The sequence below is a fragment of the Aplidium turbinatum genome, chromosome 6, assembly GCF_918807975.1.
Source record: "Aplidium turbinatum chromosome 6, kaAplTurb1.1, whole genome shotgun sequence".
Taxonomy (NCBI): domain Eukaryota; kingdom Metazoa; phylum Chordata; class Ascidiacea; order Aplousobranchia; family Polyclinidae; genus Aplidium; species Aplidium turbinatum.
The window spans coordinates 18,022,287-18,049,373 of record NC_137477.1 but is presented as its reverse complement, the minus strand read 5'-3'; the positions used below and the strand labels follow the sequence as shown (position 1 = coordinate 18,049,373).

General features: G+C 38.7%; 1 protein-coding gene across 1 annotated transcript; it reads right to left on the bottom strand.

Moving 5' to 3' along the window:
* Window positions 1-1,529: 1,529 nt before the first annotated feature.
* On the bottom strand, window positions 1,530-23,302 carry LOC145772329 (large ribosomal subunit protein mL42-like). Its single transcript, XM_082584203.1, has 4 exons — window positions 23,165-23,302; window positions 14,302-14,353; window positions 3,457-3,597; window positions 1,530-2,284 (listed from the first exon to the last, which is right to left on the bottom strand). The coding sequence occupies exons 1-4, from the start codon at window positions 23,226-23,228 to the stop codon at window positions 2,053-2,055; spliced, it is 489 nt and encodes a 162-aa protein (XP_082440329.1). The 5' UTR covers window positions 23,229-23,302; the 3' UTR covers window positions 1,530-2,052.
* Between the last annotated feature and the right edge of the window lie 3,785 nt (window positions 23,303-27,087).

Below are 27,087 nucleotides of genomic sequence, written 5' to 3'. Positions count from 1 at the left end.
CGGACACTTGTAGGCTATTATTACTCAATACATAGTGAGCTGATAGATTAGCATTATCGCTATGTCTTATCTTACAACTTGAAAAAAAATTGGCCTTTTAGTAAACAAAAGTGCCCTTTTTTCGTAATTTTGCCCCCCCAGTCAAAAATCGTTCCGGCGCCCCTGCGCACACCCCGAAAGTCGAACCAGCGCCGCGTGATTTTGAACCGGGCGCGACAAAGCAGCTGCGTGAAGCTTGAGCCACTGAGCTAACGGGGCGGACAAATCTCGCGTAGTGGTGGTAAATCAACATTGGAAAGCTCCTTGGAGGGTCCAATAGGAGAATAGCTTTCCATGCTTCTTATTCTCTTTTTAAAACTTTTATGCATGGTTTATTAGTCAACAGCACTGCCAAGAACAACGTCAGCTTTATGAACTGAATACAGGCTAATATGTTAAGAGATTGATATATCATTTTATGCAACAAAAAAAATACTGTCTACACACATACAGACAGAGAACTAAGAATTTAATTGCTGAAAACTTAGCACAGCATAAATTTATTTTAAACAGTTAGTCTGAACTAGGGATATTTAAACAAGGGGATACGAATGCTTTTATTACGCCTGACAATAGAAGGGCTTTTGTTTATCGTAAATAATAATCTGTGTTTATCGTAAAATGACAATTGGCACCGATAGTAGTTTAATAAATTTTGTTATGATAACTTGCATTGCGCTATTAGCATCAGGCCTGGATATTCACAGCATGCTCATGGTTGCTTGTTAATTTCACTACCCATACTTGCTTTACATCTAGCCTACTGCAAAGGCTTTGTTAAAAAAACAGCTTAGCCTACTGGTAACTTTTCAACTGTCTTTGTAAACAAGTAGCCTATTCTTTAAATATGCTCTACGGAACATTTGCTAACTGTCTTCTGTAGCTCATTGTACCAGCTGCACTACAAAACTTTCTACGATTTTAAAAAGAACATGTTAAAAGCACTACAAACTACCGCGCTGGTAGTGTCATGAGAATAAGGCAATCGCTGGGAGCCTTCATAGCCCCTTCTCTAGATATCCCTGGTCTGAACATACTAACTAACTTGCTATCTCAGTTTTGTGGTTTTCTCATCATCACAGCTAGCTAGAAAACCTTTCAGCAAAGTATTAGGCCTACTTAGCAGACAGCAATCGCGCGACTGTGTTTTCCTTGAATGACCATTCAGATTGCGTTCTCTGGGTCACGTGATCGATGCGTTGTGTTGGCATTTTTGGTGGAACTAGCCTGATGCGAACGTGCCAAAGAGTGTGATGTTTTTTTATTTTTCACGTCGTCCCACGATCATATGAGACAATAATCCATAAGCGAGAAGTTTCGCATCCGCTAATCTAGGCATCTGTGGTATTGATGTGCAGGTGGTTTCGGCAAGTTCCCGGGCCCGGATCCAAAAGTATTGTCTAGAGTAAATCCCCTGACAACGCTACTGATAAGAAGCCCTGGTTATGCGTGAATGTGTAATTTCTTGTGACAAGAAATGTAGCGCTGAATACATAAAACATTTTTTTTATTATTAGTCATTAAATATTCGAATTTCAGACTGATACTGGAAGAAATCTTATGGGTTAGGCTACTTGGCGACCACGTTGAGAACAATTAGCCTACTACTCAAAATCGAAAGCGCCATGTTACACATAAAGACATTAAGACGTTGTTTCATTTTATTTGTTCATCAGACGAATATTTACCGCTGCCACCACTCGCAAAGATAGTCATTTTTTCCCCTTCAAACTGCACATCATTTTGTTATGTGAGTATGAACTTTTCTTAATACGGGTACAAAGAGAATCATCCAATCACACTTGTTTTTAGTGTGTATGCAGATCAAAGCCAACTGCATGCTACATATCACATGATAGTTTTAATGTAAAGCATTTTATGAGAACCATGTCTTTACTTGCATGTGCCTTTTTTTCCCAACGAACTAGACATGAATCATAAAAAACAAAAACGGATGAACATTCTCAAAACAAAACAAACTGCTATCCATATTACAGATTTTGGTATTACAGGTTATTCTTTCTCTTCGTCTCGTTTGATTAGTTTGTGAACTCCAGTTGAACGAGGAGGTATTTTTCGTTTCCTTTCTTCCTTATTCGAAAACCATCGGTGTTTCGATGTGTAGAACATATTTGCAAGTTCCATAACTGTTGGAAGTACATCCCTATCATGAAGTGGAAACATGTGGCGTGAACTTGGGTCTTCGACAGGTCTGTGTGCTAAATCTGACATCTCTAATCGTTCTCTGAAAAAGAAAAAGTTACTATATGTTCTTCACAAACACATAAAGTACGGGGTGGTAACAGCGAATTGCACTAGCTTTCGGAACACAGTTCTCTAGTCATGTGCTAAAACAGGTTAATATCTACATTGTGAAGTAAGCATCATGCGGCTAAAGGCGAAACTCAGTCTATTAATAAGGTACGGTTAGTAGTCATCGCATTAGCAATGCACCAGGGATTTTTTATGTAAACTGAGAGCATTTTTTATGTAAACTGAGAGCATTTTTCTATCTTGGCTCAGAATATCTGGTTCTAGTTTATTCCATGAAGGATTGCCAGGTCATACATCTAAACATACATTGTGAGGACTGCCTGTTAAGTCGTAAGCGCAAATGTTCAAGTAGAGTTATGATGAGTGGGTCACAGTTTTAGGCGTCACGGTCTGCTCCTGCTCCGCAGTGAGTTGCTGGTGAGTGGTGATGTGGCCAAAGCTACAAATGCTGTCAAACTCAATCGTAATTTTAACAAGTGCTGTCTGAAAGTAGTTTTCAAGTGAGGCTATGGTGCAATACAAAAACATAAGCAGGATCCACGACTTGTAGGCGCAGACACTGCTTACAGACACTTTTGCAGTTTGTGGCGTCAAGTGATTTAGATACCATTCCGATGAAACAGTTATTTTACTGGGTGCTCGTGGCGACACAGTTTATGTGTTATACATATTTTTGTGGATATCTATTATTTTAAATACAATGGTGCATGCTAAGTGATAAGCAGCTGTGACAAGCTTGCGAGGGTGAATAAAATAATATTGTGTGAGCATGTGCTTGAAAGGAATGATATTTTCTGAGGAAGGGCATTGTGTTTGAAGGTGAATGGAAAAGGAAACCAGAACATTCATTGAGAACATGGCAAGAACAGGAGAAGGATGATGCAGACAAGGTTGGATAGAAGGAGGATGCAGTGGACAAATTGAGATGGAGAAAAAGAGTGAAGAGAATAGTTACAAGGAAAGACAAGGCCACCCTCACTAGTGGGGACAAACCCAAATTAATGATGAAAGAGTACAAGATCAATCAATATTTATTATTTATCATAATTAGCCAGAATCAACAATTGACATGCAAATAGGCACCAGTGTATCGTGTAAATTGAGTTTTAAATAAAAAACAACAGTTTTTGGAATACTACTCACTGGATAAGATAATCAACATTTTCAAATGAATATCGAGGATCGTGTCTAGGAATGGGGATTGTTTTCTCATATTCAATCGCTTCAGGAGGATGGTACATGGCAATGGTTTTTCCATCTTTGCTCAATGCAACTCGTGGTGATCTATACAAATTTATGTACTAAAACATTCACATTTGACTAATCAATCACTCACAACTGTACAGAAACACTTCACTAATCTTCCACAGTCATCATATAGTGGGGTTCCCAGGCACTCAGTCATTTCAACTTGATGCAAAAGTTTCGTTTTCAGTATACATACCAATTTGAAAGTAAGGACCTATAAAACAATTTTGGTCCGAGTGTCAAGCTGTCAGATGAAAAAAAACAAAATGGCCGCCAAAATCCAAGATGGCGGCCAATTTCCAGATTTTTTCACATTATGCTTCGTAACTTTTGTACTATTGAACCTAGAATGGTGATTGTGGTCTCTAAACTTAGGTTTGTATGTATGAGTAATTCGATAAAAATAAAATAAACATGATTGGAGCACAGAGTGGTGATTTTGGTGTCTATGTCAATGTTACGTTCACTGCTCGCACCCTTATTACATCATTGTTTTTTAGTTTCGAAATCGGAAGTCGATGTCTAAGTAACTTCGAGTCATAGCAAGGAAAACAAATTATTTCCTTTGTTTCTAGCATTTAAAGAGAATGTCCCCACTGATTGATAACCCTTGCTGATAATTTGTGCCATAAACAGAGTTTTTTAGGCAACTGACCTCAACTGACTGGTTTGTTTTGATGCTAAACCAGCTACGTAATGCCCATTGCACTGTTGTTTGTAAACGCCGTTTCGTTTGGTCGTTTATTTGAGCGTCAGCAAAATCTTACATTTTGTCGACTCTGTTTCTTGACGTTGAACCAACGTCTGTTCTTTGCTCTAGACCACCACAATTATGCAAGGTGGATTCCAATCTTTATCCGAGACCTGAAAGGTCTTCCACTTAGCATCCAGGAAGAATTTAATATGGGACACTGGACAATAAATCAAAGCAATCACAGTTTCTCATCCTTACCTATCGATCAAGCACACGAGCAAGCCAACAAAAGGGTGAAAGGAGTTGGTGACATTATTGGTCTCACTGAGAATTGTGACATGTTGGAACGCTGGATATTGACTGGCCCAGAAATCAGCCGTGTCATTGAGGAGTTCAGTGGCGTAAATGCTCACGACGACGATGAAGAAGAACGCCCTCATCATGAAGAAGGATGTGCATCTCAGCGCCGATTTCTGCGCCATGTTAAAGACCTGATGGAGGTGTTGCTGAGCAGTGGAAATCTTTTTGAGGAGTTCAGTGGAGACATGGTTACACAGTGCTTCCCAACCTTTTTCAGTTCGCGACCCACTTTTGATGCAAGTTTTATTGTGCGACCCACTTTTAATGCAAGTTTTATTGTGCGATCCACAATGAGATATGACATCTTTATTATGGCATCTTTACTACTGGCGTACGTACTGAAATAGTTAATGCGACACAACACATCTAATTGTTACGTGTTTGTTACATTGTTGCATAATTGTTACGTAATGATAATGCAATAATTTCCCGATCTAATAGCAAACAGGGTGCACAATTCATGAAAAGTCAACAAATGAAGTGAAGATTAGCGATGGCAAAGTAGCCTACTGTTCAAGACCAAACTTCGGCTTGTACAGTCGTTTTTTTTTTAAATTTTAACATTCAGTAAAATTTAGAAATGCTTCGCAACCCACCTGAAATAGCTTTGCGACCCATCAATGGGTCGCGACCCACCATTTGGGAAGCACTGCATTAGATGACAAGATGTGTGAGTCGGCGGTTGCTGCTGTATCTGTCCATAAAGTCGAGTCTTTGGGACAAGAGCAGTACAATAACTTCAGACAGAGATTCCAATGACACACCTTTTACAGCGCCGATCAAGCGCAACAAGTTAGTGTTCTTCCATGAGAAGAAAAAACAAAAAAAGTCAGCAATTAAGCTGAAAATGCAGCACTTCAAACGTCACGCAGAGCTTTTTGGGCAAGCTTTTCTTGTATTAGACAGCCGTGGGGAGAAGTTGGAGAAGTTTTTTCAGCACGAACCTTCCCTATACCCACCTGCGTTGTCTTCTGAAGGGTCCCTCAACTCTTGTACAAGTCAGATTTGCTGGTATATATCACGGAAGCCAATACAAGTAGCGCAATTTCTGTCGACGAGGAGTTACTTGCGCCAGATGTTTACGACTTCATTATTATTGACGGTGGAGTACTGATACACTCACTTCCTGGTACAACTGTCCAAGGCAAGACCTTTGATTCGTACTTCGACAAGGTATTTTGCCCAAGAGTTCACCATGACTTGAACCGATCGACAAGAGTAGACATTGTCTGGGACCAGTCCAGTATCGTGCACTGACGATCAAAGAAGGCACAAGGGAAAACGAGGAACAGGCATCTGACAGCGAGTATCTGGTACCGCCAAAATCCCAGGCAATTGGCAGAAGTTTCTAGCGAATGTTGATAACAAGAAGGAACTGTTCACATTCCTGTCGAAGATAACAGAAGAAGAGTTCCCAAATGACAAGAATGTCTACATCACTGCAGGTGATCAAGTCCACCATGTTGGGAACGGTCCACCAATGAATCAATGCAACCATGAGGAAGCTGACACGCGTGTTTTAGTACATCTCCTCCACGCACTCCAATCTTCGTCAATTGGGATGGTGTATACTGGAGACACAGATGTTGTCGTAATCCTTCTGAGTAACTTTCATCGCATAAAGGCTCTGAACCCGGCAGCAGAAATTTGGATCTCATTCAAAGCGGGAAAGAGAACCAAAATGATCTCCCTGAATACTATTGCCATAAACCTAGGCACGACAATATGCAAAGCCATGGCTCTTTTCCAATTCACTGGATCAGACAGTACTTCTTCCTTCAAGTTCAAGGGTAAGCGATCCTGCTGCACGTTGATGCACGAAGTTCCATCCCTCATGGAGCAATTTGAAACTGTTGCCGACACTCCATTCCAAACATCCCCAAGGTTGAAGGAAGTGGCAAAAAACTTTGTCTGTAGACTGTACTCAAATGAATCAAATGAGGACAATGATGTTGACCTCGTCCGAATGAAGTTGTTCTCACAGACAACTAGGGACGTGGAGAGAATTCCCCCAACTAGTGATGCTTTGGATCAACATCTTGAAAGAAGTGTCTTCCAAGCAAGCATTTGGGCAACAGCCTACATGTCCATGATGCCTGTCATGAACCCAATTGACCCTGGGTGGAAGGAAGAGGACGGCAAGCGACTTCCCATTCGGACCACGCTGCCCCTCGCCAAGGATGTGTTCCATCTAGATGTGAAGTGCTCTTGCACAATTGCCTGCTCTCGGAGCAAATGCGTAAAGACTAAGTTAAAATGCACATGCAAGAAATAGCTGGACTATACAACAATTTTCAATATTGACAGTTGACATGTATATAAAATATACAAGTATTTCAATATATGGGCCTTCGTTAATTTGTTAGCCATTTTCTTATTGAATGTATCGAGGAGTTTTTTCGAGCAATTTTGCAAGCCTTTTGTTATAATTGAGTTTGCTTTATGACCCAGCTAAACCAAGGGTCGGCAAACTTTTGAACGCAGCCTGCCAGTTTTCGAATTATGTGGCTATGTGCTAATGTTAATGACTTATTCGTGTGCCAAACATCTTTTTGGTGCGAACAGTTTTGCCCGAACTGCCCTAAACTATACGAGCTGAATCTGTAGCCTATTGATGTAGAATTTGGCATTCTTGCGTGCCTTCGACTTGTTCCAGACAATTGTTTACCAAATCAAACGTCATATAAAAACCGTTTAGGTCTACTGAATCTTAGCGTATTACGTCATGGAATTTTTCCTAAAAACAAGGTTGCACCATCGTTCGTAAGACTTGTATCACACCTGTTGAGAATCACTTCACAATGTTTCACTATGACGTCACAGTAACTGCGTACGTGAGTTTGAGATGTTGCGGTCTATTGTGGTCATTCGTAAAATGGTTGCTTGAAAGTTGGTAGCATATTTAACTGTTTGCTTAATTAGTGCTTGCCAGCTGGACGAAAATTCCGTCTTTATCTAAGTAGTTTGTTGTAGTGACAAGTTTTAGTGGTGTACGACTGTACGGTGTTGCATCCCAATTTCGACAGCCAGGTGGCTAATTTTACAGAAATACAATTCTTGAATAGACGTTTTCACAGGAGTGTTTCTTTCGGTCATTACATACAGACGAACGGATCCGGGAATCTTATGTTACAATTTTCCCACGAAGAGATTATGGTTTACCGCTGTGACCACGACTAACTGTGTGGTCAACTCTGCATTGCTTTGCTATTTCGCAGTCATTTGTACTTCTAACGCAGAACTAACAAGATTGTTACACATTTATTTGGAACTTTACTCAATATAAGAAAACATATTGCTCTAATCGTGTTTATTTTACTTTAACTGAATTACTCATACATACAAACCTAGGTTTCGAGACCAAAATCACCAATCTAGGTTCAATAGTATAAAAGTTACGAGGCATAATGTGAAAAAATCTTGAAATTGGCCGCCATCTTGGATTTTGGCGGCCATTTTTTTTTTTTTCATCTGACAGCTTGACACTCGGACCAAAATTGTTCCATAGGCCCTTACCTTCAAGTTGGTACTAAAAACAAAACTTTTGCATCAAGTTGAAATGAAATTGAAAAAATGCACAGGCATGGAACCCCACTAATATGATTGTTCTTGTTTTTAAACTGAACTGTATCACAGTCTATATTACACTATTTATATTATTCTGCAAGCAATACCATACAACCTGGGGGTCTGCTACTATTCGGTGAGTCCGATTCGGTGAGTCCGATTCGGTGAGTCTGATTCGGTGAGTTCCTAACCTCTAACCCTAACCCCAAACCTCTAAAACGGCAATGATAATTAGGCTACGGTACCCGATAATTTAAAAAAAAAATTGAAAAAATCCCCCGTTAAGGGATCGGACTCACCGAATCAGACTCACCGAATCGGACTCGCCGAAACGGGCCATTCCGACAACCTGGAGGGGGTTAATTTTACTTCCAACTATAGCCTTAGATTTTAGGATACAACAGTAGGCTACATTCTAATCCCTTCGAAAAAAAATTGAAATTTTTGTCCAAACCCCCTTTTACCTTGAAAATTACTTTTCACAAAAATTGCCTTGTAGCCTAAGATTGCATTGACATCACTTTTTGATTATGGCTTGTAAAGTTTAAATGTTATTTACTACTGTACAAAAACACGTATATAATGTTGCAAGACAGCCGCAAACAGTTTTTCTGGATTTAATTCAACCTAAAACATGTGAAAGTGGTCATTACAATTTGTACACATGACTACGTGCATGCGCAAGAGCGTACCAAAAATGCAGATATTCTGTATTGAAGAAATAGAAAATTGGTTACCAAATAAAATTGATCCAAGGGTATTGTACACTTTTTGCCACACAAGTATGCCTTCTTAAGTACGGTACTACACGTATCATTCTTGCAAAAGTAAACTTCAAACATTCTTTGATATGATAGATATGTAGTAGGGTGTGACAGCCACCCCGACCTTTTCAGAGTTTGCCTACCTTTTTTGGTGGTGAAGTTTTACCTACAGGTAAAACTGTAAAGTTTCAAAAGAAATGGTCAAGGTTTAGAGGTGGCTCATGGCCACTAAAGTTTTTGGGGGGTGCGTGATGCATTTTTAGGGGTCCTTTTGCTATATCTCGGCTCCTAGACATGATAGAAGGGCGTGCTGTAGTTCAATCGGTGCAAAATAAGCAAATTTGTATTAGACTTGTGAAAAAACTATTTGCCTAAAATGTGTAGTTTTTGAGTTATTTGAGAAAAACCCGTTTTTTGTAAAAAATTTGTGAAAAATTGTTATATGAATTGAATGTTTTATCATTTTCACTTTTTTTCTTCTTAGGAACACCTGGAAAATTACAGAAGCTGTAACTCTTCAAAGTTTAAACCTAAGTTGCCTCATGTTTTGCTTTGTTAGAATTTAGAAGCATAGAAACTGAACACTAACATTGTGTTTAGCCTGCCGTTTAGGCAATTTTTATGGTGGTAAGTGCTAATTTATATTACATGCTATGTCAAAGTTTAAAGGTCCAAGGTATTATTTGCTTGACACAATTCCTGGTGAAGAAGATAAAGTCACTACTGGTTCACGACTTCCTACTTGTCGTCAGGTCCTGCTGCGCTTTCTTGCTCACCATTCCACTACAACAAATACCTTGAGAAATGCTGCTAACGAAGCTGTTAAAGCAGTACTACCATTTTACGAATATGCAAGAATACCTCACTTGCAATCTCATAAGATGGCAGAGGAAGTGATTAAGCTGTTTAATGAAATGAAGACTATCCTAAAAAGAGAAACCAAGTACAGGATGGACGATTTACAGCAACAGAGAATTAAGGATTAAGGATAATTAAGAGAAACTAAACTCCACAATGAAGCTATGGCCAAGGAATGTGTTAACTTAAGGAACATGAGTAATGAAGAAGATAAAGCATTTTTACTGAGTATGCTGACAGACAGGGTTGCAAGTATGGGCAGTGTTGATATGGTTCTCACTACCACAGAAAGGAAAGTCAATGCAAGGAAGGAGTCGGTGAAAAAAACGAAGAAGAAAGGAATGTTTAAGACGAGAAGCAGCTGAAAAGCCATCTCATATTGTCGAGGATGATGTAGACATTGAGGATCAAGATGATTCTGAAGAGATAGCTCACTGCTCCAACAGGCCAAAGGACTGTGAAGACTGGTACATCAGCATTCTGGCCACACGATATCCTCAATTCTTCCACAATAGTGGAAGCAGTTGTACGTAACGACATAGGCGCCGACTTTTCAAAAAACCTTGGGGGGCGAGAAAGGTGATGACGTCATAACCATAACTTTGATTAAGCTTACTGTCTTTTTTATATTGACACCTAGGTCGCAAACCGAACTTACTAGAACCGCTGCTTGAAAGGATTAGTTTTACGCATGCAGCACGCCTAGTCGTAAAAATTTTGATATTGTTAGCTCATAGTTGGAAAACAAGCCGATTCATTTCCTTTTCGTGCGAGTGAATAACAACGATCAAGACAGTGAAGTTATCGAAATAAAACGCAAAAAATCAAGATCTCAAGCAGAGTGGAAACCCGCTAGCCTATCAGTTTTAACCTCTTTTCGCTACTGTAATTACTTACCTTCAAAGCGTTAACAACGGCGAAGTGTTTTCTCTAAGTCTTTATAGTCTTTTATCGAATACCGGTAGTGCAATTTTTTCATAATTGTTGATGTACACATAGGCGTCGATTTTTTCTTAGAAGAGAGGAATTCTGGGTGGGCGAAAGTTTTCAAACATATTTCATTGAATGTGTATGTTCGCAAATTCGCAATGGTCAGTCTTTCTCACAAAGACTGCGTTTAGCGTTACGGTAGCAATTAAGTTTTAATAGGTTTGATGTTTCTTTCTTGCGCCTTGCGATCGTATGAGCGCTGCTAAACTAAACAAACTTCTTTTATGTTTTTCCTTGCGACCTAAAAAGCGCGTGACTCGTGACCTGTTATCTTTAAAGTGGCGCTTTCGGATTTGCCGCAAAATGTTCGGACAGGTGACTGCTGACTGCGGATATTGCTGCTGTATAACTTCCGTTGGTCTGCGGCAGATAACCGATTGTTTTCCGAGGCCCACAAACAGCAGCTGCAGTAACAAGTAGGCTACCATCAGGGATTCAGGGTTTAGACGCATCCACTGGAATTCGGGAAAAAGCTTCCTTTGCAACACACGACCTTCCCGAGCCGGAAGCTGATCTGGCAGCATGCTAACGTCAAATGGAGCAGGTAGAGATCCATGGCTCATGCTGTCTTCTACAACTACCGGTGCATTGCCTGAAACACTGACTTCACCACTGTCCATCCTTGAAGCACTGCTTTCTTCATCAATGTTATCTCTACGTTCATTCGTGCTGGACGTGGCTTCTTCAGCATTATCATCTCAACGAATTTTGAAAGCTGGTTTTAAGAATGCGCGAATAGATGTTTGACATTGCTTTATGTTTAACGCTTCAATAATGAAATGACAACATCGTGCGGTGCCCCAATTTATAGCCTACCCAGCAACAAGTTTGTGAGGAAAGATTTGTAAAAAGCGATTGTTTCAGTACGTTTTTAGTTTGTATCGGTTATTTTATTGCCGTGTTCATTATGATGTCATATTCATACTCCCTTACGCTGACCCGGAACTGAAGTTTGATTGTGACGTAACGAAAGTGAGACCATTCGGAGAAAAGATCAAACGTGGCTTTCTCTCAACAGGAATTGCCAGCGTGTGGCAGTTGCCCTACCAACAACAATGCAGTGAATACCGCTTTTTTTAAACGCAGCGTTGTTGCGCAATTGCTTTGTTCTGTCGGATACCTAGCGAGAGACATAGCGTAAAACAAGAAGTGTAGTTGGTTGGATAATTCAGCGTTTAACAAAGACGGAAATAATTGTAACGAACACTTCATAAGTGTTTGTTACAATTATTTCACTTCATAAGTGTTATGAAAACAGGGTGGGCTAAACATATTTTGCCCACCTTCGTTTCACGGCAGGGTGGGCGCCGCCTACCCGGCCCACCCTATTTAGACGCCTATGGATGTATATATTGTAAAAATATATGCATCAATACAGTGCTTATTGAAGCAAAACCCGGATGACAGTTTTAAAAAATGCATTTTTTGTCTAAGCTGTATTCACGTAATTGTTCGTTGTGTCGTAGTTTCAACTCGATCAAGTTTGCTTAAATCGATTTCATGTTTAAAGTCACAGAAAATCTAACAGACGTTTGGATAACTCGTGAAATGAGAATGAACATTCAACCTCGCATTTGCTTTTTCGCTACCATGCGTTTGACTTTAAAGTTGCTCCTCACGCGCGGGAAGATAAGCAGTGTGTGACTGTGAGTGTGCGTGCCGTGCTCATCTCAGTAGTAATTCACGTTACAGAGAAAGCCATGCGATCAGCTGCTGTTTTGCTGGCAAGAGCAACGTAGGCTGTTTTTCGCTTTCGACATTCTATAAGTCCGTTTAAATGAGCTAAATCTCTTTCGCAAAGTATTTTATCTTTAAAACACCACTTGTAATAGCCATTTTTGTTGCCACTCAACCATAAATTTACGGGGGGCGCCGCCCCCCAGGAAGTCGGCGCATATGCGTAGCGACATCAGCCCTACATCTTTAGCAGCACTTACACAGTCTTACATTACCGCTACAGGAGGTGATGTTTCCAAAGTTAATCTCAGCTACAGAACAGCTCACAGGTAGGAAAGTTAACATTGCATTTAATTGTAGTGTTTGTTAATAAATGACTTCATTCACTACATCTGTTATCTTGCTTGCAGCCAGTGGTTACGATAGCTTCAAGGATAAAAGAATCATGCTAACAGGTAAACAAAATCCAAAAATTTGTTCAACTGGTTGTATATTCCTATGTGCCATGGTGGCTAACCGCTCTTGTGTCAACTTCTGCTCCTTGCAGCGACCTAGAACTTATCAACAACCTCCTTGAAGAGATTAATTGAAAAAATTGAGTATGAAGAAATCGAAAAGCAGTATGACCAAAGCAGCTCTTAAAGCTCTAAAGGGGCACATGTGGTATCTTAGTGAAGAACTTATACCCCTTACCCTTTTCGATAGCAGTGTGTCAGACGAGACAAAGCAAAAAAATGTTCAAAAGCTGACAAGCTTTGAAGATCCTGGACATTCTTTGAAAAGAGAAGGAGGTGATTTTGGAAAAATCTCTTTTCCTTCCGTTCCTACAAAACCAACAGATGACTTGAGCTCCTTTGTTGGAGAAGATTCTTGGAGCTTCTTCAGAATCTTGAGGATTGACACGACCTTTTTAAGTGTTAGGGTAGTCGATTGGTGCCAGAACGGCAGCTACTGTGAAGCAAAGAAACGGCTTTCAAATCTTTGAGTTGTTAATGATGCAGCAGAAAGGAGTGTCAAACTGTGCCAAGACTTTATTGACACTGCTAAGACAGAAGTTTCATTTCAAAATATTCTTCAAGTAGTTGAGAACAGCAGAAACTCTTTGCCCAATCAGCGTAAACAAAACTTACATCCATCTCGGTGTTGGTTTCTTACATTGTGATTTTTATCATCGCTGTTCCTCGTTCTCAAATGTAATTTGTGATTTTGTTTAACATTAAGTAAACATGTGAATTCATCATTTCATTGATTTTCTATGTGTTTTAACCCAAGAAGAAAAGGTGCTAAGAACATTTTCCTCACAAATATGCAAAAAACGGGTTTTTCTCAAATAACTCAAAAACTACACATTTAGACTGAACATTTGTTCACTTGTCTGATATACTTGCTTATTCTGCATCGATTGAGCTATAGCATGACTTTCTATCATGTCTCTGAGCTGAGATACAGCATAAACACCCCTAAAATGCATCACACACCCCCCAAAAACTTTAGTGGCCACGGCCACCTCTAAACCTTGACCACTTTTTTTGAAACTTTATAGGAATCTTATACAGGTAAAACATCACCACCAAAAAAAGGTAGGCTCTGTGAAACCAAGTTTCAAAAATCATGGGACGGCTGTCACACCCTAATATGTAGTCATTGACGAAGGCACACTTGTGTGGTGAAAGCTTCTCATTGGGCAGAGTAATTCTCTTTCTGGCATTTAAGCTCTTAAGTGAAGGTGAAGATTTTCGATGAAGTGAACAGAAACACAAAAAAGCCAAAAGTGGTATACAACATCACTGCAATACATGACCTTAGTTGCATTTCAAATTGTACACTTACCCAGGATCATCAAAGTAACCTTTATTTGAAGCAAATCTCATAAACTGCAAACCTACAACAAAACAGTATGATTAAAGATAAGAAACAAATTTATTCCAACTATTAAATGTAGATGTTTATTCATTGGGTTTGTTATTAGAATTAATAAATCTTGAATTTAAAAACTTTGGGGTACCGTACACAATTTGAAATACTAAACTTACATCCTGAACTATTTGAATCCAATATATAGTCAATTGGGGTAAAAAAAAATTTTTTTCAGAAAGGTTGTCCTAGATTTTTTAGCTTATCAAGTATGACCACTAAAGTTGGTCACAATATGCAGACCATGTATGTCTATCGGGTCTGCTACTATTCGGCTAGTCCGATTGGGCTGATCCGATTCGGCTAGTCCGATTCGGCTATTACCCTTTTCGGCTACAGCCCGATTCGGCTAGTCCGATTTGGCTGATCCGATTCGGCTAGTTCCCTATTGGGCTACAGTCTTTAGCGGTTAGTTCCCTATTTGGCAATTTTTTGAAAATCCAACGATAATCCTTCTGTAATCCAACATCGTTTCTTTTGCATTCCGACAAAGAAAAACAAATTGAAATGAAATTTAGCGAAAAATGTTTGAACTATTAAATTTAACTGTTTGCTCACATAAAATGGACAACGACGTCTTCTGTTTATTTAGAGAATGTTGTAATATCGCTTCTTTTATAGTTGAAATCATCGAAGCTTTAGATGAGTGGGGTTTAGACCTAACCATAGAGATCTTAAAACTAAAAAACGAATTAAATTTATTTTTGAACTATCAATGTTTGCTCAGATAAAATTGACGTGTATCATGCGTCGCCGTCTGCATGCAAACTTAGAATATATTAGAATCCTCAACTATTACAAAATTCTAAATCCAACGACGCCTTCTGTTTATTTGCAGTAGAGAATTTTGTATTTTATTCCACAATAGTTGATCTCGAAGCTTTAGATGAGTGGAGTTTAGACCTAACCACTGAGATCATAAATCATATTTATGACACCGGTTACATCCCTAGTGATATGGTACGTTCCATATTCATAACTTTACCAAAAAAAACCGGAGCAACAGAATGGTCACTCCACAGAACAATTAGCCTTGTGAATTACGTAACAAACAGCTTACTCCGAATCATGTTGATGAGATTGAGACCAAAACTACAATCGGAAATTTCAACAGCACAGTTTTTATTTGTTCCAGACAAAGGGACCACAAAAGGAATTTTTACATTAAAAATGATAACAGAGAAATGTATGTCCGGTTCTTCTGTTTATTTAGAGGATTTTGTATTTTAATTCGACAATATGGTATCTTTTGCATTCTTGCATTTTATCCAGTGTTTACCTTTGAGTGCCTTCCCAGACGGCAAAATCCGTCATTTTTACATTCATTCAACGTCTGCAGACATTGAATCAATGTAAAAATGACGAGTTTTGATGTCTGGGTTCGTTCAAAATATGTGTTTTACATGAAAATAACAGTTTTCATGATTACCAATAGGGGTTAATGAGATGAAGTCTCAGCCAAAACGTGTCAATGAAAAAAAGACAGTTGCCAAATAGCGTTTGCCATAAAAGATGAAGTTAAAACCTAAGTGGCAGTTTAGAGTAAACCTGGGTTTCGGCGTTACATGACCTGAAATTCCTTTGGTTAGTTCCTTCGTTAGACTCTCAGTTGATGTTACTTGATCATGGCAGAGGAATCGATTAGTACGCAGCGCAAAGGTGAGGTTTTTCTACATGATGGCTACATGTTTCAACTAGCTCAATATAGTCCAGACGGGCTTAAGAAATACTGGCGTTGTTCCCGACGTGATGAGAAATGCAAGGCTCGCATCCACACTTGTGTGGCAACAAATCAGGTAATAATGTGTGTTATGATGACTATATTTTGATCATTTGAGAAAATGTGCCAAGAAATGTCAAGTACTTGAATTGTAATAATCGCAACCATTGTTCACCTGCATTGACGTTGGACCTGGGAATGCACCACGGACTGGCCTACCCTAATAATTACAACTGCTTTGATAGTGACGTTGTGCTATTACTTATTACTTTTTGGCAATCTTCTGGCACACTTCTGTTTCGCTTGAAAATCATTACAAAAATGCAAATGTCTAATGCAGTGGTTCCCAACCGGGGTGCCGCGGCACCCTGGGGTGCCAATTGCAATGCTCAAGGGTGCCGCGAGGTATTGCAATACTGTGGCCCAATCTTTATTTTAACGTTAACCCGTTAAGTGCGGAATTTATTTATTTATTTTAACTCTAATCCGCGGTAAGCCTTTGTTTTCTCGCCCAGGAAAAACAACGTAAAAAAGATTTTGACTCGTTGCTGTTCTTTCCAAAAAAACGTCCGCCCCGATGGCTCAGTGGTTACGCGCCCGGCTCAAGATCACGCGGCGCTGGTTCGACTCTCGGGGTGTGCGCTTGAGCAACGCATTTTTAGGACTGCTCTAGATTCAGCGGCACCTAATGGATGGAATAATTCTCCGGCAACAACACTTCAACAATCGGAAAACTTCACTCTGCCAATCTCGGTAACCGGCCTTGCGAGAGCCTCCACAAGTATGCGAAACTACCAGGAATAACCTATCAAGGCTTTGTCAGTTCGAGGATAAAGATTCAAAACCAACGCATCATTATCGCCAGGTTTCATGATTTTATTTTGCGGTTCACGGCGCACAAAGTCAAATTGCAGTGATGGATTTTATCGAATTGTGTGAACCAGCACGATTATAAAATTGCACGATTGTTTGCGAAACATTATAAAATTGGAAACTTATGTTGGATAAAAATTTGACGAGTTCTGGATAAAAATTCAAAATGAATATCCTTGCGTTAGAAAGAAAGCTATTGTACTTTTGCTGCAGTTTCCACATCATACCTATGTGAGAGTGGATTTTCCGTATTAACGAACATTAAAACTAAAAAACGAGAACGACTGCTTATAGTCGAGGAAGAAATGCGGGTGGCTTTATCGAATGTGCCCCCAGATGTTAACCCTTTGAAGGTTGGGGGGGGGGGGGGGGCTGCCAATTCAACTTTTTTGCATCAACAGTTGTATCTCTAAAACCACTGAGGCTGCGACTACGAGATTTTTTGACTTTTCCGAACTTTTATTCACCTTTATTGAGCTGAAATTTTGAGCGAACAAAGGTTATAAATTAAGAGATATAAGGCATTTCTCAGCACATCCTCTGAAATATTTCATATTCTATTGTTCAAAATTTTCCCACCAGCTGGATGAAAATAATTAATTTGGCCTATGTCTCGTTAATTAAATGATTCAAATTGAGATTATGTAAAAAAAAATTAATCACAACATTGCAATGCATGTTCTTCATTACTCTGCCAAAAAATACTAAATAATCCAAACGTCATAAGTCACCTCAACAGTTCAACGTATATCAGCAGTTCTAAAATTCACATAGCTTTAATTTTCGGATATGCTCAGCGTGAATAATTTTACAAAGTGAACCCAAATTTTGAAACCGTGCCTTAAAAAATAACAGAGATATCACTCCTAAACCATAAGAAGAATCGACAGCCCCCCCCCCTCCAAACTGAGCAAGACTCCAGGAGCCCAACCTTCTAAGGGCTAAGGGACTTTGTGCAAGAAATCAAGCTCAAATTTCACACCGACTTTTAAATAAATACATTTATTTACGCGCGCTATACTGTACAACTCATTCTGTGTTATTTCATATAGTTATTTGAAATACAGAAACCTCATAAAATTGATCCAGTTTTGCCAGGGTGCCGCAAACTATTTATCTCTTTGATAGGGTGCCGCAAGGTCAAAAAGGTTGGGAACCACTGGTCTAATGCATCCACTGGCGCCGACTTACGGGGTGGCCAGCCACGCCACCCCATAACCTCTATGGCATGATGGCAGCCACCCCGTTTAGGTTACATTACTTACTGCAAATAAATGTAATTTGAACGGACGTTTAAATCTTTTTTTGACCATTGGTTTTCGCTTCAAGTCAACGTAAAGCAAGAGGTGAACCAATACAGTATTGCGAAGAAAATGATTGTTTTTGTCACAAGCATGATACTCGCGTAACATCAAGCAAGCTACGTGAAGATTACGCAACACGTGGCTACGAGTTTTTTCCTTGTTGTTGCGATCGTTTTATTTGTTACTTTTCATAAGTCATTGTTACAATTGTTAGGTTTACAATGGGATTTATTAATCAATAAAATACGATCTTTCCATTGCCTCCCTCAAAAATCTTTTTTGAAAAATTTTAAACTGCTCATAATATCGCTATAAATTATGCCAGCTATAAAATACTTGGAAATAAAATTATCTCGATGATTTATAGCTCCACCTCCTAAATGAATATCTATTTTTAAATTTTATTAAAAAAAATGCAATTTTCGAAACTTTTTGAGTTTTATTTAAAAAGTGCACCTAGTAAAGTAGCAGTTTTAACGTTCTGCAAATTTACACGTTTACATGATTCTATTCGAGGAAAGCTACACCCCCTGCCAATTCCCAATAATGAAAGCAACCTTTTTCAATTAGTCAAGATTTTGCATTTTGAATTATTTTCCCATTTCAATTGGAGTGTACTGTCATCTACTTCTTGCTTTAATTTCTACTTTGTTATCTACTTCATGCAGTAATAATGTAATATTGCGTGTCAATGCGTGACAAATTGTGAGGCGGGAATTTATTGGTCTTACATAGGAGTTGCTTGTTACATCATAGAAAAAATTACAAAAAGTCGTCCAGTAAAAGTTTTCCCCGACATTCCAGTTTTATTCAGCTTAAAGATGCCACCGAAAAAGCGTTCAACTGTCGCAACTGTTTGATCTATTTGCAAGCAATGAAACAAGATCATTAATGCTTCCAAACGTGGTCTGCATTGTGAAAATATACTTATCGTTGCCTTCCACCACCTGCGAGGCGGAGCGATCGTTTAGTAGTGCACTCAGGCGCATAAAAACCTACTTGTGATCTACCATGACGCAACAGCGATAGAACCACATCCTAATTTTAAATGTTTATCAAGCTGAAGCTTAACGGTTACAACTTGACCAGTTGATTAACAGTTGGATTGACAGAGCTGCCGTTCGCAAAAATACTTTTGCCAAATGTTAAATGTCGGAGCGACAACGTAACAATAAAATTCACGACATACTTCCTGTGGTTTGTTGTAAAGTTGCTTTGTAAATAATCGAGCTACAAATCAGGTGTGAAAAGACAATTGCATCTACGAAACACGCTTAGTAAAAAACAAAAACATGCAGTTTGAAAGTTTTTAGGTTGCCATATTGTGCTATCCGCCACCCCGTGCAAAATTAAAAGTCGGCGCCTATGCCGGTGTGATAAATATGATTTATGATCTCAGTGGTTAGGTCTAAACCCCACTCATCTAAAGCTTCGAGATCAAAATACAAAATTCTCTACTGTAAATAAACAGAAGGCGTCGTTGGATTTCGAATTTTGTAATAGTTGAGGATTCTAATATATTCTAAGTTTGCATGCAGACGGCGACGCATGATACATGTCAATTTCATCTGAGCAAACAGTAATAGTTCAAAAATAAATCTAATTCGCTTTTTAGTTTTAAGATCTCAATGGTTAAGTCAAAACCCCACTCATCTAAAGCTTCGATAATTTCAACTATAAAAGAAGTTTAATAATTCAAACATTTTTCGCTAAATTTGTCGGAATGCGAAAGAAACGATGTTGGATTGTGTTGGATTACAGAAGGATTATCGTTGGATTTTCAAAAAAATGCCAAATAGGGAACTAACCGCTAAAGACTGTAGCCCAATAGGGAACTAGCCGAATCGGATCAGCCAAATCGGACTAGCCGAATCGGGCTGTAGCCGAAAAGGGTAATAGCCGAATCAGACTAGCCGAATCGGATCAGCCCAATCGGACTAGCCGAAACGGGCCATTCCGATGTCTATCATCCCCCAATGAAATTTTTTAAATCCATTAACTGGTTTGGAAATTATTCCCAAAATACCTGAATTTTTTTTTACCCCAGCTTTGGGGTAAAAAAAAATTTTCATGGGGTAAAAAAAAACACCTGTTAGTATAGCAGCTTCTTCTTCTTTATTATTATAATATTGATTTCATATGTTTTGCTATTGATTTCATATGTAATGTAAATGATTCTCCACCAGAGGAAAGAAGCTTTGTGTAACTCATATATCAAGGACTGTGAGAGATGCTGAACCCATACTCGAAACTGACCGGATGGGTCATGATGATGATGTAAACGATTTTGCCCACAATTTTTGTATGCACTTTTTATTAAAATACACATTCTGAAATCGCAAAGTCTCATTACTGAAATAAAAACAGCAGCAAGACAAACAATTGTGTCTAGTATACTTATGCACGCCATCCTGAATTTTATCTGCAGTTCTGGTTTGAACATGCAAGTGGGCGATTAAATTTCGCGGATCGTGAATCCTAAAAAATCAACCAGCAGTTTGTGAATGAACATACAACTAAAAAACAACAGACAGGAAATAAAACAACAGTTTGTGTATGTATGATTGCATGTGTTGTGCTCTATCAATCAATGGATCACTCTGTACTCTCAATCTGCGCTATTGATCGACTAACCCGCAACACTAACCTTAAGCTCGGACCCCCAACTCCAGAAAACATCAATTGATTGTGCATAACACATGCATACATTGGCACTGATGCATCCAGAAGTTTGTTTTTGTATTTTTTGGTGATATACTGCTTGGCAGTTGACATAACACCAATACAAAGCCAAAACATTCCATAAAATGCACTGTTTTTTTTTACCCCAAATCAACGAATTTTATTGGGGTAAAAAAAAACACCTCAATAATAATTTACACAAACATTTGGAGGCCCCAGTCTTTGTTGCATCTAGTAGCCTCACAACATAGTACTCACAATATAACATTAAAACATTCATACTACCTATCACTAAAATTTAGCAAAAACCTTTAATAAACTCCTCCGAACCTTTTTTTGCACCCTTCGCAGGCCATATTTACTCTATTTAACATAGCTCTTCTTTGTCAAATCCAATCTTTTCCTCTACCCTTCAAAGTAATCTCCAAAGACCACTTAAACAGACACTAAAAAAGTTGAGTGATATCTACTCATTTTAGATGTGAGATGGTAAGTGTTTTTTTTTACCCCAATAACCCCACTATTTTTTTTTACCCCACTTGACTATATACTGAATTTGATATATACCTTCAAATATACATTTGTATACATTGCAATGGCAATCGTTTTTAGTAGAATATGTATAAGTTTTATTGCATCAAGGGAAGTTTAAAAATAAAAAACTTCAAATAACTTTGCCACATTTTTCTTGGCTAAATTACGGCACCATATAGCCTATACCAGGGCTACTCAACTCGTAATGGCCCGATTCGGTGAGTCCGATTCGGTGAGTCCGATTCGGTGAGTTCCCTATTCCGTGAAAGCCTTTTTTGGTGAGAGCCCTATTCGGTGAGTTTTTTTTTTAAATTATTGCGCGCCGTAGCCTAATTATCATTGCCGTTATAGGGTTAGGGGATAGGGGTTAGGGGTTTTTTGGGGTTTGGGGATTTTTGGGGTTTTTGGTGGTTTCTGTGTTTTTTTTGGGTTTTTTGGGAGTTTTGGGGTTTTTAGGGGGTTTGGGTTTTTGGGTTAGGGGTTTTGGAGTTAGGGGTTTTAATTAGGCTACGGTACCCGATAATTTTCAAAAAAAAATTAAAAAAAATCACCGAATAGGGCTCTCACCGAAAAAGGCTCTCACCGAATCGGACTCACCGAATAGTAGCAGACCCTACTCAACTAATGTTAGCAAAGGTACATCTGGACAAGTTGAGTATTTTTGCGGTCCGGTGAATATTTCATATGCAACCACAAAAATTAAACAACCAGTAGCCTACGAGCATTGAAACACTTTTCAGGTAGTATGTAACACGGCTTGGATTTTTGTCTGACCCAAACAAAGAAATGAAAAAGAAAAAATGTATTGTGTTTTTTTGTTAGTGTAGCTGTGTGGATCGCACATCAGAGAAGATGGCAAAGCGTTGAGGGTCTGGGGGTGACGCCCCCAGCTTCTTTTATAATCACAAAAATTGCTTTTCCCTAATGGAAATCTGTTTAAAGAGGCCCTAAAATGTGGCAATGAGGTTATTCTTCCAGAAGCCCGAGGTCCACCTTCAACACCCAGAAGGTCCGGATTCAGACCGCGGTTTGCAAGTTGAGTAACCCTGGCCTATATGAAATCGGATGTGATCTACCGGTAACTATATCTATTATGGAAAAGATTAAACTCTTCTAAAATCACCACTCTTGTACATAGTGGCAAATGATTTTATATATAATACAGTTATATCTACTACTATATTCGAAAACTAAGATATATTGTAAGAACACAAAATGTTCATTTTTATAAAAGTCTTACATCATGGCAGCAGCAATCAGCATGGGTTGGTTGTACCGCAGTCATTACAGCACAGGTTGGTTGTACCACTTAGCAGATAATAATAATAATAAATATTTGATGTTGTAAGCACCGAGGTGCTTTTTCATCATTCTGATAACCTAATTAACGGCAAATGCGTTATGTATTAACAGCTAGTTTCATAACTAATAACTCTAACCATCAATAACATCTGATAACTTATATAAACTTTTAGAAGACATATTAGTGGGAGCAAAAAATGAAAAAATATGGTCATATATACATGAAAAACACATAGGCCTACACAATAATACTGTGTATGTGATAAACTGACTTATTTCTTGAGAAAAAAAGATATCACACACTTTTATAAGTCATAATATATTTGAGTTAAAAAAAAAAAAATTGTAGTCAGGATAAACTTACCATTACTTTGGAAAGAACAGCAGCGTTGTAAATACACAAACATTTTTATAGATTTACAGCACATCTCATGTGTTGGCCTACCACTTCACACACACAATCAAAGCATTTAGTTATATCTGTAAGAATTTTTGTTTGAAAGTTTAATAATTTCAATTGAATTGCAACAAGAAAACTTCCTTGACAAACTTTGCTAAATACAAAACATTGAAGTGAACAGCTGATTCACTCAACTCAACTTGAGTTTGAGCATGGTTTGAGTAACAAGTAGCCTAACAATAACTGTAGCCTACCTAACAACGTTAATCTAACACTAGGAATTAAAAGCGGTGTTGCCAGATACGTTAATCTAACACTAGGAATTAAAAGCGGTGTTGCCAGATATGAATTCCCCAAATGAATTTCCGGCATCCCTTTCAATAACAGTGATCTACACGATTTTTCCGGTATGAACTTTGAAAACTTATTTAGAGGAATTTTGGGTGAAGAATCCGAATCTAACCGCAAGTTTATTCCATCACGTCAGATTTTTGAGATATGAGAAACGCCCCGTTAGCTCAGTGGTTATGCGCCGGCTCAAGATCACGCTGAGCAGTTCGATTCTCAGGGTGAGCGCTTGAGCTACGCACTTCAGTTCAGTTTAGTTTATTGTTTTGCTGGTGATAAACAAACAAAAAGTACATACAAATTGAGTGTCATATCAGCACAACAGGATGGCAACGAAAGACCTGTAAGGTCATCTATGTCAGCTGTCACCCTTCAGGACTGTTCTCCATTCAGCGGCATCTAATGGAATAATTCCCCAGCAACAACACTTCAACAATCGGAAAACTTCACTCTGCCAATCTCGGTAACCGGCCCTGTGTCAAAACTCTCTACAAGTATGCGAAACTATCAGGAATAACCAATCAAGACTCTGTCAGTCCAAGGATATAAAAATTCAAAAATCAAACCAACCAAACCAACAAGTTGTTACTTTTGCCAAAAGTAGAAGATTTGACGTTGCGTCTGTAACATGTAGCGGACGTCAAATTCTGAAGCGTCCAAGCATAGGCTACCTAGCTGTAGCCTATAACTGCTGCAGCAACATCCCGAGTACCAGCATGGGGATGATCTGAGAATGATATCTTGGTTTTCTGCGAGTACGAGTTGTTTGCAAAGAAAAAACAAACATCCAGATCGAAAACGTTGCAGCCAAATAATGCCTAACTTGATTACACGCTGAATGAGATGAACAGAATCGAAATCATGATTCACAAAATAAAACTAAACTACAACTGACACTGTGACTTTCAAGAAAATAATCCGTCGTAAACGGACTGAAAATAACGTACCACCCAATGACTGAGAAAAACCATAGGCTACTGATTTTTATTTAACGCTAGACGGTAGACGGTTGATTTAAGGGAAGCTCAGTGCTCCAAGAAATGCAGCATGCTGCATGCAGCAGATGCACAGTTCTAAAACGATGTAAAACTACGTAGGCTATATGTTTATCAAACCCAGGGATATCTATAACTACGGGACTGAAAACTCTATCCAGTGCTATACATCAGTAGGGTCATCACATTACTACGACTACAGAAAGATTAACAAAATCAAATGCTGACTAAAAGATATAGGCTGCAAAATTCGATTTTCCAATAAAAACCACAAAATGTACACTCACATTAAAACTTCATTGATGTATAATTAAAAGTACATTTACTCTGCTAGAAAAAAAAACGATGAATCCAAAAAATGACTGAATGCAACGAGTCTAAAAACCGCCTACTGTTGTTCTTTAGCATTTGCGTACTGCAAATCGGATCAGAAGTAAATGAGGGGTGTTCAGCAATCAGTGAAAATATGCTGTTGTATTTGTTCACAGACCAATTCAGTCCGAAACCAATACGTTTACGATGTCATCAGAATTAAAACCAATAGTCATTCTGGAAATTTTTTAAGTAGCAAAAAAAATACAACATGACTGCATTAATGGAATACAAACAAATAAACAAACGAGGCAAGCGTAGACCTTACAATTTACAGCAGGTGAATTGATTGTTACACTTTTGGTTGTTCGTTTAACCTACTACTTGCTGCCCTTGGAGGTCAATTTATGTGATTATTTATCACAGCAGCGCACAAAGAAAAGTGACCCTACTGGTGTATAAAATGGTTTTCAGTTCCACAGAGTTTCCAATCCCGTAGTTATAGATATCCTTGATCAAACGCTAATAAGTGGTAGGGCTACAATTTCTTAATGAAACGCCCAAATTCTAGCCAGCATTTCAAATTTCTAACAAAGACAGGTTTCACAACGGCGACAAGACGTAAAGAAACATAATAAAAGCCGCAGGCGTTTTATCACACATACGCACTATATGCTGTAGCCTATCCAGTAATCCATGCCTGCTGAACATAAACATGCCTAGTGCATAAACGACTAAAATGTAGCCTACCAATAAACTACAAACTAGCCTACAACTTTGATAACGTACCAATTTGTTTTCATCGCAACATTATCAACAAAGCAGTAATCACATTAATTGTTTTTTTAGCTGTCAGAGTAATTTGAATGGTTGACTGTTGTTAATCGTTTCTATACAAAAGCAGGGTTATAACAACTGGGGCCTGACAATAAAGTGTGAGTCATATGATTAGCTTTAAAACTATAGCAACAGAAAAGTACATATCCAACTGTGACAGATTTTTGGGCATGTTAAACACAAAATGGTGGTTGGTTGAGCAATGGGACAATACAATCGATCGATTGCCTTTGGGACATATCCCATCCTATGGGTGCAACCTAGTTCGTACCTTAAACCATTCGCACAGTCAGTTCGTACCCTGAAAAGATCGAGAAAAAAAAATTAGAAAAAGCCGAAGTCGCTGATCGCAGTTTAATAGCACAAACCCGAAGTCGCTGATCGGAGTTTGGAAACTGCGGAAAAATGTAACTGCAAAAATGAAACTGCGATCAGCGAAGGTTAGAGCATAGATTACTCTATGGTTAGAGTTAGGGTAAGTGGAAACTGCGGAAAAATGTTTGCGGAAACTGCGATCAGCGAGGGTTAGAGCATAGATTACTCTATGGTTAGGGTAAAGGTTAGCGGAAACTGCGGAAAAATGTTTGCGGAAACTGCGATCAGCGAGGGTTAGGGTTAAAGTATAGATTACTCTATGGTTAGAATTAAAGTAAGGGTTAACGGAAACTGAGAAAAAAAATTTGCGGAAACTGCGATCAGCGAGGGTTAGAGCATAGATTACTCTTTGGTTAGAGTTAGCGGAAACTGCGGAAAAATTTTTGCGGAAACTGCGATCAGCGGACTTCGGTTTTGAGCTATTTTTTCTCTCGATCTGTTCAGGGGGAAAATTTTAAAATGATTACGGAAACTGCGATCAGCGACTTCGGCTTTTTTTAAATTTTTTCTCTCGATGTTTTCAAGGTACGAACTGACGGTCCGAACTGTTGATGGTACGAACTAGGTTGCATCCCCATCCAATACTCGACGAGTCAGTTTACACTATTTTTCCAAGTTCTCAAGCACCTCTTTCTTTCCACCATACCTTCAATAATCAGTTGTTGTAGTTGTACTTGTAGGCTAGCCGGTAAGCATAATTTTCAGAATTTGTCCTGCAAATTTCATCTTTTGTTTTGCTAAATATTTGTGCGTTTGAATGTCTAATAAACATGTGATGTGACTTCCTTTATGTAGTGCTGTGAAGTAGGCTACTGTTCCGTAAGAACTAAGATTAACAAGATTGATTCTCATTGCGATAAGTCAGACACCGCGTTGCTATATCTAACTAAGTGTCCCAAAGGACGTACCCTCTTGTCCTATTGGTCAGTTATGCAACCAACCTATGGGACACTTGAGTGACATTTTTTAATGAGATAACTGGGTTTTTTTTTCGCTGAGACTTTTTGGTCATTTGTCTGA